General features: G+C 34.4%; 1 protein-coding gene across 1 annotated transcript in view; it reads left to right on the forward strand.

The window, feature by feature from the left end:
- The first annotated feature begins 535 nt into the window (after positions 1–535).
- PRKD3 (protein kinase D3) overlaps positions 536–14,290 on the forward strand; it is a 66,323-nt gene continuing 52,568 nt past the window's right edge. Inside the window, exon 1 of the mRNA XM_012653800.1 lies at positions 536–886. Within this exon, the coding sequence (XP_012509254.1) occupies positions 599–886 (288 nt within the window). The 5' untranslated portion in view covers positions 536–598. The remainder of the gene's footprint in view (positions 887–14,290) is intronic.

The raw sequence follows: 14,290 nt of genomic DNA on the forward strand, positions 1-14,290 counted from the left end.
GAAATATACCAGTACTATTTTAAGAAGCTTTGTACTTCATCATAGACAAGTTCTTCCCTCCCCTCAATGAAAATGAGGACATTTGAGAAGTGATTTAAGGTGTGGACATTTGAGAAGGTGTCCCATCAAATCAGTGAACCAAAGGATAAGTACTGAATAGATTAATCCAAAGCACTATTTTTTAAACCAGGAGGATTTCATCTTGACAGAAAGGCAACTTTTATTCAATATGTATTTTTCTGGGGTTAAGAAAGACAAGAATAGACTTAAAATAGATGAAGATGTTTAGCAAATAAGCAAGTCAACTCTATTCTGATTAGGATAACTAAGTAATGTTAAATACAAACCTGTGGTTGTGGTCCTAGAAATAAGATACCTTTTTGATGGAACTGGTATTAAAAGAAGTAGCACCTTTTGTGCATTCAACTCTGTGGTAAAACTTGTAATCATCGGCATGAGTGGCTTAGAAGAGGAAATAAAGAAGCTCTCAACTAAATCCAAAAGTGTAGTCATTATTTTTTTTGCTGTTATTTTAAAAACCTCTTCATAATCACTTTTAAAGAGTTGACAACTGTTTTAAAAGATTAAAGAAAGGCAGATGTCTGCAAATAATTCCCCTCCATCAGCCCAGAAGTCTGTATTACCTGCAGCTATTCCCGCTGTGCTTCCAACTGCTTCTCCGTGTTCAAGTCCTAAGACAGGACTCTCTGCCCGACTCTCTAATGGAAGCTTCAGTGCACCGTCACTCACCAACTCCAGAGGCTCAGTGCATACAGTTTCATTTCTACTGCAGATTGGCCTCACACGGGAGAGTGTTACCATTGAAGCCCAGGAACTGTCTTTATCTGCTGTCAAAGATCTTGTGTGCTCCATTGTTTATCAAAAGGTACTGTGCATGCTATTCATGTCAATAGTTTTTCTAGATAATGTTACTATTGCTTCTCAGTAAGTTATACATGCAAGAAATGAGTTAACACATACGGATCCAACAATTCTGAGCATTTTTGGAAGGGTCCTAATAGACTATGAGCCGAAAGTCTGGAATATCAGTCTAACTAATTGGAACCTATATCCCAGATTTAAAAGACCACTATTCTTTTGTCTCTTAAGAACAGGAAAATCTGTACAAAGTCAAGGAGACATAGGAAATCTCATTTGTTTTCAGAGAAAACAGGAGGTAAAAAGCACAAGGCATTGAGGTGGCATGGGGGCATACCAGCAGCCAAGTCCCAGCTTCCCAGGTCCACACCTTCTTTTTTCTGCATGCTCTGTGTTTTGCCCTCTGTGTTTTGTTTTGTTTTGTTTTACCCTTTTCCTTGTCTTTAGAGCCTGATTATTTTTCAGATAACCTATTAATAAAAGATTTCAAACACAGGTCTGTCGTAACTTAAGAGCTTATACACTCTTCATTGCACCCATGCTGCCTTCCCTGTGCCAGTGAAAAGTTTCACACTTGATTTTTCTAAGAGTGGACAGGGTATTTACACAGCAAAAGGAGATGCTCAAGTCTATTTTGGAAAGCTTAAATATGGCAGCTGAGTGTGAGATAAAGTAGGGAGATCAGACAGGAGGCTATTACAATGAAGACCTGAACTTAGGCAGTTGGAAAGTGATGGTATATTTGAAGGATATTGGAAAAGTACAGTTGGTAAAACTTGATACCCTGTTGAATATAAAGGAAGAGCAAAGGGTGAAAGACAGCCAGCCTGAGTGATTGGGTGGGTGGCAGTGCTGGTGACCAAGATAGAAAAACCAGAAGGAAAAGTAAGGCTTTTTCTGGTGAAGATAATGTGATTGACTTATATTAAACTTTAATAAAATAGAGGTCCTGTGTTCTGGAGATTTAAGAGGGTCAAAGAAGTGTTCTTTCACTTAGATTTTGCATAAGGATGTACGTTGGGGCTCTTGTGTTTTGCTTGACTCTTGTAATGGAATCATTATTCCTTAAGATGAACCCTCCCGATTCTTTCTCTGGTATCTTATGCTCTTGTTGAGTACAGTGTTCTGGAAATGTCAGTTAGGTCAGTTGGTCGATAGTGTTAAGATCTTCTATGTCTTTACTGATTTCTTTCTACATGTTCTATCATTTATGGAGAAAAGAGTATTGAAATCTCTCAACAATGATTCTAGATTTTTTGATTTCTTTCAGTTTTATCAAATTTTGCTTCATATTTTTTGAAGCTCTGTTATTATTTGCAAGTACATTTAGGATTGTGTATAGCCTTTGATGTAGTGATCCCTTCTTCAATGTAACTTTTCTTCTTTATCTTCTTTATCTTCTCTGGTAATACCTTGTTTTGAAGTTCATAGATGCTCCTAGACGTACAATGGGTTTATGTCCTGGTAAGCCCATGGTTAAGTTGAAAATATCATAAGTCAAAAGTGCATTTTAACTTACGATATTTTCAATTTACAATGGGTTTATTCAAACATAACCCATTGTAAGCTCAGTGTACTGAATGTGTATCACTTTTATACCACTGTAAAGTCAGAAAATCATAAGTCAAAAATCATAAGCCAGGCACTATTTGTACTTTAGTAGTAACATAATTATTCCTGCTTTTTAAAAAAGAAAATTAGTGTTTGCATTGCAATATCTTTTCACATGCTTTACTTAAACCTTTCTGTGTCTTCATATGTAAAGTAGGATTTTTGTAGACTACATATAGTTGGGTCACGCTTTCAGTCTGTCAGCTTTTGCTTTTCAAGTGTTTAGACCATTTATATTTAATATAATTTCCAACATATATGCATTTAAATATATTTTTTGCTATTTTCTGTTTGTCCCTTTTGTTCCCAGGTCCTGTTTTTCTTTCTTTTCTGCCTTCTTTTGAATTGAGTGTGTCATATAATTCTATTTTATCTCCACTGCTGGTTTTTTACACTCTTTAAAAATTTCGTTTAGCAATTACTCTAATGCAGGGGTCAGCAGTCTATATCCATAGGCCAAGTCTGGCCCACCACCTGTTTTTGTAAATAGAGTTTTATTGGAACACAGCATGCTTATTCATTTATATCTTGTCTATGGCTGCTTTCATTACAGCAGCAGAGCTGAATAGCTGTGGCAGAGACCATATGGCCCACCAAGCCTGAAATATTACTATCTGGCCTTTTATAGAAAATGTTTGCAGACCCCTGCATCTTTAACTTATAGAGCATCTTCAAACAATTTCATACCACTTTATGTATAATGTAAGGTATGCCTTAAAATGGCCTTAAAATGGTGTATTTCTGTTTTCTTCCTATTGTCATTTGTGCTATGTTGTCATACGTTTTATTTCTACATATAGTCAATTCTCATTATTTACAGTAGTTGTGTTCTGTAAAGTCACTGTGAACACTGAATCGGCAAATAGTGCACCATTGCTCCTAGTGGGAATGCAGGATTAGGTTTCTACAAGCCTCTGATCACAACATTTTTATCAGCCAATAAATACATACCCTGGTTTTATGTGTATTTCTGTTTAAAGACACCTTATTTAACATATATGGTTGATTCATTAACATTGTACTCACAACCAGCAGCCCTATAACTCATGCCTGAATGAAGCTTATTTAACACACTTATTTACTCCATAAGGCACATCACAGACTTCTTGCACTTAGGAACACTAGACAGTGCTTCAGAAGCACATGCTTGGGAGCCATTTTAGAGGAATCACTAACAAAAAACAGAAAATGTGGCACTTAATAGACCATGAAAAGGACACTTATTTACACTGTAAGAACTGAAACAAGATTTTCATTGGAAGTATGCATAACAGTGCAATGGAAAAGCTGTATTTGCCTCTGAGTTGTGCCATGACAACTAATATATTGTTTTAAGATTTTTTCAATCCCAGCCTGCTCTTGGAAATAGGTTGAAGGAGTGTGAACCAAGCTCCTTGTCAAATTTTTCCATGATTCAGTAATTTTTTATAAAATAATAACTTGATTACAATCAAATGAACAAGTTAATACATATACTTGGACAAATGCAGACTTTATTTTAATGTTTTTGTCTATTTTTTCCTTTAAAAATCTTATCCAATCTACTTTTAAATAGCCCACAAGGGGATTTTCTGATTACCCTATCATTGAACATTTCCTGATGACCAGCTTTTTAAAAATTAGAAGCAAAATATTCAAAGTTTATTTTGTCATATTCATGAAAAAAATGGCTTAATTTTCAAAAATCTTTTACCACAGGCCACGTGTTGTAAAGGATCAGGATTCTTAAATATTTATAAATTCCATGCCTGTGGTTGCAAGGTTGTGTGCAACTTAAATATGACTTGATTTGTAACAGTGGTTTGCAAACCAGGCTGCACCAGAGAAAAACCTAGGAGCTTCAACAGGTCCTTCCCTGACCTGCATATTAGGTCAGGATCTCTGGGAAGGGAGAGTCTTTTTTAAGAGCTCCATCTATGATTCTAATGAGCAGCCAGAATTTAGACCCTCTATTCTAATGGAAATCAGTAAGCTTAAGGATCGGGTAAATAATAATCTGAAGATATGTTTTTTCAAATACTTAAATTTTATATTTTGTTGTATAACATACCATCTCATTATTTTTCACATACTGATAGTATAATAATGTATTTTATAATAACAATCCTATAATTCAAAATTTCAGTGAGGCCTGCATATGATTGATTATAGGTTACTATGCTAGTTGAAAATTCTATTAATCGATAGGAAATAAATGCTAGTGATTTTTTTTTCTACTTGGCAGTTTGCAGAGAGCTAAATAGTGTGATACAGTTGTACCTTAGTGGGGTGCCATTATCTGTTATGGCTTTGCTTCATTTGAACAAATATTTACGATACACTTACTCTTTTCAGTAACAGTGCCAGATAACTGTGGAGGCTCCCAAGATGAAAGAAAGATAAATTCCCTGTCCCTGTGTTTTATGCTCTAGAAAGGGAGAAGATGACCAAATGTCAAATGACTGTAATACAAGGTAGATTATGATAAGTCCTGAAATAAAGGTATAAAATGGTAAAATGAATCAAAGGAAGGAGAACTACCAGTTTGTTGGGGGAGTTATGAAAACTTAGGTTTTAAACCATACTTTTTGCTTTTGACATCACCAACTGTAGTACTTCACCTGAGGAAATAAACCCCGGCCACTGGTACAATGCCTTGCTACTACTTTCTGATATCTTGTAACACAGATAATACAAGATGCCTTTAACATCCTCAGTAGTCAACGAGAGAGCAGAAACCAGTCTATTTATGCACATATGAACTCTTTCTTGTGCATGGTCAAATGAATAAAGTTGTGATTCTCCTTCCTAGTAAGTACTCTAGATCTAGTTATTCAAGAAATTCATGGTGATCTCTGCCTTTCTCACTCTTGCAATTAACTGCACAAACATTTATAGTTAGTAGCAATGAGCAGGCGACAGAAATATGTGATTGCTTATGTAAGGTATTATTGCAGGTTTACTTGCAAAATATGCTGATAATTCACAATGGCATATCTCTGGTCCAGATTCCTTTTCTAAGCTTAAAACATGCCACATTATGTCTTATTAATTAGCCCTTGTGCCTGCTATTTCTCTGCTTGTAACACCCTTTCTCTGCCACATCCAATTCTTAGACCTCTAGCAAGTCTTTTTCTGTGTAGGTGCTAGCATGCTGTTCAGCCTATTGTAGTGTAATATTTCATCATGCTGATTGCAATTGTCCATTTACTTGAATGTATCTACCATAAAACTGTAAGTTCTGGCCAGGCGCGGTGGCTCACACCTGTAATCCTAGCTCTCTGGGAGGCCAAGGAGGGTGGATTGTTTGAGCTCAGGAGTTCGAGACCAGCCTGAGCAAGAGCGAGACCCCGCCTCTACTAAAAATTAGAAAGAAATTAATCAGACAACTAAAAATATATAGAAAAAATTAGCCGGGCATGGTGGCGCATGCCTGTGGTCCCAGCTACTCGGGAGACTGAGGCAGTAGGATCACTTGAGCCCAGGAGTTTGAGGTTGCTGTGAGCTAGGCTGACGCCATGGCACTCACTCTAGCCAGGGCAGCAGAGTGAGACTCTGTCTCAAAAAAAAAAAAAAAAAAACTGTAAGTTCTATGAGGCCAGATATCATGGCCACAGTAGGTGCTCAACAAATACCTCTTGGTTGAATAAATCAGTGTAGTATTGTTAAAAACATGAGTTTTAGGCTAGTCAAACTAGAGTTCACTTCTACCACTCACTAGTTGTGTAACCTTGGTTTCTTATCTGAAAAATGAGGTTAAAGATAGTACTCTTCTCTCATGGTTTTATGTGTGTGTGTGTACATATATATGTATATTAAATATTTAGTCTAGTACCCAGCACATAGTAATCAGTAAATGTTATCAGTAATATTATTTATTAATCTGATCTTTTTCTGAAAAGAAAAAAAAACTTTAACCACTATACTTTGAAATTTTTCCCTGTTAAAAATTTGTTAGAATTAGTCATTGGTGACCTGGAAATAACCGAAAGCTACTACCAGTTAAATTTATGTTAACTTTAAGATTTGTTCTTTATGAAATATGCATATATGTCAAAATCTATTTTCTATTGTGTAGAAGACAACTAACTGATTCCTTTCTTGATCTGAATGAAAGCTAATAGAAAATCAAATTTTCTATTAGCTTTACTAATTCTTTTGTTGGTACAGAAAATTAGAGGATAATGGTATATCAATTCTGTGATTTATTCAATCTTCTGTTCTTGGACTGCATGTGAAACCTGTGATTTCTGTATTATAACAACATAGTATGGCCAGGCGCAGTGGCTCATACCTATAATCCTAGTACTTTGGGAGGCGGAGGCAGAAGGATCTCTTGAGACCAGAAGCTCAAGACCAGCCTAGACAACATAGCAAGACCGCATCTCTGAAAAAGTAAGAAAAATTAGCCAGGCATGGTGGCATGTGCCTATAGGCTCAACTACAAGTATATTATATTCCTCAGGACATAATGTATTTCTTTCTTTAGGTTAATGATGATTGCATTGTGACTTCAGAATCATATAATGTTGAGGTCAACTGATTTATCTGGTCAGTTAATTACTATTGTTGAGCAGTAAGTGAGTAAGCCTGCTTCTTTGTATTTCTATACCCTTAGGCTGTTACATCTAATATAATGGAATTGAGATATTTCTGCATTGTATACACATGCACAAGTATTAGACTGCCATAAAGAGCATATAGAGCAACTATAAAGAGATAGGGACAGTTAAATGAAATTATACGCAATCTTTTGATATCACAAGAGGGACAGAAAAACTCACCAAGAGTACATAGATATCCCCATTAGGGAAAAAATGGCTATGAGTATTTAGTGATAATTACCTTAAGAAATGGATAAATCCAAATGTAAACATAATTTAAAATTTTTCGAAAGTTTTTTAAAGACTTCGTGAAATGAATGTATTTTATCATGTTCCTGAAAAAGGAACACTAATAATAAGAAGTATTTTTACTTCTCAAATTAATTTTTTTCCATTACAGATTTATTTTACCCAGAGTAAAGAATTTTACCCTAACAATGTTATTCTAAAGTTTATCTGGGAGAAATAAAAGTAGGAAAGAGCATTTATTTTAAAATCTGAAAAATAAGAGAGAAAGGGGAGGGAAAGAAAGCTACAGTAGTTGAAAGTATATATTACTTAAACAGGAATAGACAGGCCCAAGGTACATTTTAGGTATATGCTATAAGAGGCATGAGAAATATAATAAAAAGGAATTATTTTTCAAAAAATGGAGTTTAGAAAACCAAATTTAAGCCATTGAAGGGGCATTTACATAGACTTCCACCTAACACCTGACACCAAGATAAATTTCAGAGTGAAAAAAGGTTAATATGAAATTTCAAAGGAAAATTAGTATAAAATGGAATTGACTATCAAATTTCTAGACAGTGGGATAACTCACTTTCAGATCAATAAAAGGAAACACAAGGGAAAAGAACAGTTTATAGATTTTATTCAAAATTGTAATGTACATATATTTAATAATAACAAAAATAAAATTGAAGAAATGACAAGTATTATATAAGGTCAGTGTCTTCAATCTGTAATAAGAGCTCATCTATTGGTAAGAAAAATGCTGTGATCTCAAATATGTGGTCAAATGATATAAAAATATATTTTCCAAAAAGGTTAAATAAATTACCAAGCATACATGTGGGAAAGTGTTCAAAATAGTAGTTTTAAAGTAAATACAGATTAGGTATCATGTGTTCAATTAGAGAAAATGAAATTGGTATTCCCAGCATAGGGGAAACTTTGGTAAAATTTCATAGAAATAAAGAAGTGAGTGATTTGAGGCTTATAATTTTAAAATTAGATCAAATTCTAATGAGGATAATATAAAACTTATACACTGAAATTTTTTTCCAAGAAAATATCTTTTCAACCAACAGATCATTTATAGTTGGGCTTTGCTTAAAACTTGGACATAAGCAAAAGTGATCACTCTTTGAATTTCATCCAATTTTATTACACATCCCAAGAGTGAAGAAGGGTGGAGTTTCTTTTGTTGTTGTTAGCATAAGCCAAAATTTATCTTCCTTCTTTTGAAGCTTTGAAACCCTTCCAACGTTTATGATACATTGAGATTGGTGCTATCTAATTCATCTTTCTATTCTCAGAAATGCAGGGGACTTCTGGTAAAGGACACATTCTACCTGCTCTTACTACTAAAAACATGATACTGCAAATCTATGGTGGTAATTACTGTCATTGATGAAATGATTTATAGTTGTCAGAGCTGAAAAGAGAAAGAAATGAGCAGATAAGCAACAGTATTCTTTTCCATCTTGTTTCAGTATCAGTGCCTTAATTGTGCCCTAGTTGATCCCACTAGTTGAGCTTGTCCGATATTTAGTTTGTAGCACTCTTCTTGAGATTATACAAAAGGCCAGGTTCTTCTAGAATGCAGTGAAATTCTAATCAGAAATAGAATTTCCGAAGTTAAGAGAAATCTAAAACTTTTCTCTGCTAATGCTATTGCAGGGTCTTAGTAAATTAGGGAATATGAGTATCTCCTAGATTAAAATCTTATAAATGTGAATTGTAACTTGAGACCTTTTAAATAGGATTTCTAGTTTGGCTTGGGCATGGTTTGTTTTAAGAATGGAACACACTTTCCATTAGGAGTATGGATATAGTTAAACAGTGAATGTAAATTGTTAACCTACATACGTGTTAGATTCGTGTATTTTCACATTGGTTTGTAAAGCAAAATTAACAACAAACAAGATTTCTGCCTTCTAGAGGCTTATAAACTGAAGAGAATGTATTTTTACTGATAAAACCCAAAGAACTAATGTGACTAGCAATTACGAGAACCCAGAAGGCAGACAAATCTTAGCGGCAGGTAGAACTGGGATTGAGCCAAACCAAAATTTGCTGATCAGATCACAACTGGGAGGCCACTTACAAGAATCAGATTACAAGTGAGCGAATCAATACTGAGGGAGTAGGCCACAAGCCTTGCCCATCTTACAGTGATTATTCATGCATGAATTCCCAATATTAAAATTACATTAGCTTTGTTATCGGTATACGTTAGGAAAAAAAAAGAACAATCTAAGGAAGAGATAGCAGAGTATATTATCCTAGAGCAGAGTTTGTAATCAAGGAGACACAACTGGGGTGTAGATTTTTATTCTGCCACTTTCTTGTTTTGTGATGATAGGCCCTTTTCAAGTCATTTAACTTCTAATGCTCAGTTTTCTCATCTGTGAAGCTAGGATCATATCTACCTCCATAAAAAAAATTATGGTGACTAACACATTAACTGCCATGTGAGTTGTATTTAACTCACGATAATTTTGAGCCCGCGGCCTCATGAGCATGTGTAACTCACACATCTCTTTACCTTGGAAGCCACGAGAACTGTTTTTCAAATTGCATATAACTCATGCACAGAAAACAATAAAAAATAACATATTTTTCATTAAATTAGAAAGGATTGTTTTGCTTTCCAAGTTTTTATTCTATTTTCATAATAAAACACTGTGGCCTCATGGAAAAAAATTTTTTTCTCGTGTGGCAGTCAATGTGTTAAATATGAAGCCCTTATTATAAAGTCTGGTGTATTATTAGTGCTCAAAAATAGTAATACTCATTATTTTAAAATCTCTTTGAATCTGGAAAGATCATTGGTCCTGAAGAGGTCTTCAAATTTTAGTAAATACCAAAGCATGTAATATAGTAGGTAGCCTGCCAGCATGCTTACATTGCTTTGCTCTTGCCTTTTGATTTTAATATTTTAACATATGCCAAACTATAAACAATAGAGATCAAATGTTTATCTTACTAAAAAACTGAGATTACATGTTTTAGTAGTTTTAAGGAAATTAAAATAACCTACATTGAATGCTTAGTACAATTTCTGGTGCAAATTGACTACATTCAAGGAATGTTAGTTCCTCACCTTCTTGCTTTCATATTGGCCAGAGGCTTAGAAGATAGCACTGTAATGCTACTACTGCTGTGTTAATTTGTTGAACGTAGTAGATGTAACTGAAATGAGAAAGGAAATTGACAGCAATTCATTTTAAGTTATAATGTTGTTTACCAAAATTGAAATTATTCTGACTAAAGCCAAATGTCTGCTTTTAGCTGATTTAAAACATTTGGTTTTAGTTTTGACCATTTACGTGACAGTAGACCTGAAGACTATTTGCTTATGTAGCTTAATTTAGAAGTGCTTTTGGTCTATTCTTTAACCAAATATATTGTCTCTGTAGACATGAATTGGGTGTAATTTTCAGGTTCTGACAAAGTGGAATGAAAATCCCAGCTGTATCTTTTGTTTTCTAGAAACCAGTTGTCATTCTGTGTTTTCTTTACCCCATTCTTTCCACTACAGCTGTGTTGCAGTGGCTTGGTGACATCCTATTCCATTCTACCCCTACATTTTTTGTCTAGGCAAAACAGGGTTAGGTAGGCATTACTTATCTGGAGGCTCTAACTAAAAGAAGGAAAAAAAAATTTTTTTAATTCTGCTGGTTATACATTTTAAGAGCTTAGCTAATATGGAAGGTCCCAGAAAGTTTGAATTAAAGATAATCAGAACTAATAACAAAACAGGAAAAAAATGAAAAAAGATTTCTCTAGTTCATATAAGAAAGGCAGGTGTTACATGAAGCAGCTCTTCTGGTATGTTATATCCAGAAGATTCTGGGTTGGATGTTAATGATGAAAGTTAAAAATAAATTCAAGTTCACATTGAGTAATTTTCTCAATGACTCATCTAGACTATAGTGCCTTATGTCTATATATTATAGAAACAGAGTCATTGAGATTCTTCTCTTCAATTAAATATTTTCTTTAAAAATGATGTTTAATTAATATTAGCTTTGTGTCTAGAGAGTTTATTAGTGCTAAATTATTTGTTCAATGGTCAAGGCATTTTTTGAGTAAGTGCCTGTTAAGTACTAGGTACTGTGGGATTCAAGAGGAACATGAAAAGAGAACATTCTTGCCTTCATGGAGCTCATTTACTGTGATCTGGTGTATATTTAAAAAGACTTACTGTGAAGATTTACTTGGCATCAAATTTGAAAATGACTCTAGTATTCAGCATCTCAAGTTAGGTGCATTTGAAGAAACCTGTGGTGCTGAGAATGCTCTATATCTTGACCTGGGTGATGATTATGCAATATATGTTTATACAGCTATCAAGCTTCTAATTAAGATTAGTACACTTTACTCATCTCAAGTAAAAACTTTGTGTAGAAAGTAAATTAAATCTATGTTAAAACTGTTTTGTTGTTGTTTCTCATTGCATTTAGAATAAAACCTGTTGTATTCCTTCAAAAAAAAGTACATAATGATAAGCTATTCCATTCAGGTAACATTAATTCTGAAGCAATGCATTAAAATGCAAAAATTGTGTTTGACCAAGTAAAATAACGTGCAAGCTTCCTACATCATCTGACATTTCACTGAAAATTTTAACAATGTGAACTTTAAACTGTGCTCACCTTAAGAACTCTCAAAATAAGCAGTGCTTGAAAGAACTTTGCAGGTAGTGGAACCATTTACTTATAACAAGTGTTAGGTTAAAACCGTAAGAAGTAACTTCTATCAAATGGTTAGAAAGATAAGATCTCTTTTTTTATTCTTGAAGCTGTCTTTAATGCAAAAACAAAGAATCTGAAGTGAGTAGAGAGTGCATGAGGGTTGAAATTTAGTAACTTCATGATGAAATTCTGTTACTTTCCCATATGGACTGGGAAAAGACTTCACTTTGCAAATCAAGAGGAGTCATTGGCACAGACTGTAGAAAGCAAATCCAGAAAACCCCAGGGGAAGCTGTTGAAAAGTGGCCAGATTAAAGGCCTATTTTACTTCTACCTGCTAGGTGTTTTGGTTTTTGGGGTTTTTTTTGCTTTCTTTCATTTTCTTTTTCTTTTAATCAAGGCTGAGGTATGCTAGGGAAGGTAATACAGACTTATCTAATTTTCAGAAGGTTGCCATCTTCCATCCACATTTCCCAGCCTCTGTACTCTTGACTGCTTTATACTCCTAAAACAGGGTTCTCAACTTCAGCACTGTTGACATTTTGGACTGGATAATTTTCTTATAGGGGCCACTTTGTGCAGTCTGCAGTGCTCTACCCACTAAATGCCAATAGCTCAAGTTGTGAAAACCAAGTGTCTCAAGACCTTGCCACATAGCTTCTGGGGGCAAAATAGTCCCAAGTTGAGAACCATTGCCCTTGAAGAATAAACTAAATAATAGTCAGTGACAATTACTAACATGTTATCACCTTTGCTGCTCTTCTGATCTTGTTCCCTCTCACAAGTGGCCCTTTTTTCCCCCAGGAAAATACAATGTTTAAAAGACATGCACCATTTCGTTGGGCAAGAATTGCATTTTGGACAGAAAAATAGAAAACAGCAATAGTACATCAGTTTCTGCCTCTCTTCCCTTTTTTTGGCTGTCAATGAGTATAGCCGAGTCACATGTATCGGTTTCCAATAGTTTGCCAAAATATTTTCTCCTTTTCTAGTTACACAACTAAAAGAACAAAATACTCTCCTCCTTTGTTCTTTATTCTACTGAAGTCTGGCTTAGAATAAGAAGCCATTATCTTAAAAGCTCCCCTTTTCTATATGTTCACTGACATCAGATCATTCTGAGAAATTCAACATATACACTTTGAAATATGAAGTATTTTTTTTATGTTTTTTGATATGTTGTTCAGGACTTATTGAAGGTCTCCCACATAGTGAAAATCTTTCTAAGGAATAATTGCATTTGTAGTTTTGACAATCATCAATCCATTAAAAACACGCAAAGAACATGAATAGCTGATTTACAGAAGAGGCAATACAGGTGTCTCTTAAGCATATGAAAAAATGTTCAACTTATTTTAATAAAAGAAATGCAAATTACACCTACACAACATATCATTTTCACCTAAAATCAAGTTTATTAACACTATGAAACAGGATGTGGAGAAAACAAGCACATACCCTTAACACATTACTTGTAGAAGTATAAATTGGTATAGCCTCCATGAACAGCAATTTGACAATATCTAAAAATTTCAAATATGCATATTCTAACCCATCAAATCTCCTAGAAAGTGTTCCCATACGTACACTCAAAAAGTGGGAAAAGGTGTATATATACAATTACTCACTGGTTATTGTTTTTAATAACAAAAGATTGGAAACAATAAGCACTTATAACTTATCAGCACTTACCATGTAGCACTCAAAACTTAGGTGTTCTAAGCTTTTTTATTTTTAATTTTTATTTTTCTTAGTACATAATAGCTGTACATATTTATGGCATACATGTGATATATCAAGACAAGCATACAATGTGTAATGATCAAATCAGGGTAACTGGGATATCCATCACCTCAAACATTTATAATTGCTTTGTGTTAGAGACATACCAATTCTATTCTTCTAGTTCTTTTGAAATACACAATAAATTATTAACTGTAGTCACTCTGTTGTGCTACTGAACACTAGATCTATTGCTTCTATCTAATTGCATTTTTGTACTCATTAACCAACCTCCTTTTTCCCCCACTCCACCCCACCCTTCCCAGCTACTGGTAACCATTATTCTACTCTCTATCTCCATGAGATCAGTTTTTTTAGGTCCCACATGTGAGTGAAAACATGCAATATTTGTATTTCTGTGCCTGGCTTATTTTGCTTAACATAATGCCCTCTGGTTCCATCCATGTTGTTGCAAATGACAGGATTCCATTCCTTTTTTATGGCTGAATAATATTCCATTGTGTATATATACCACATTTTCTTCATTCATCCGTTGGTGGACACTTAGAT

Source organism: Propithecus coquereli, unplaced genomic scaffold (genome assembly GCF_000956105.1).
Source record: "Propithecus coquereli isolate 6110/MARCELLA unplaced genomic scaffold, Pcoq_1.0 Scaffold43, whole genome shotgun sequence".
Lineage (NCBI taxonomy): Eukaryota > Metazoa > Chordata > Mammalia > Primates > Indriidae > Propithecus > Propithecus coquereli.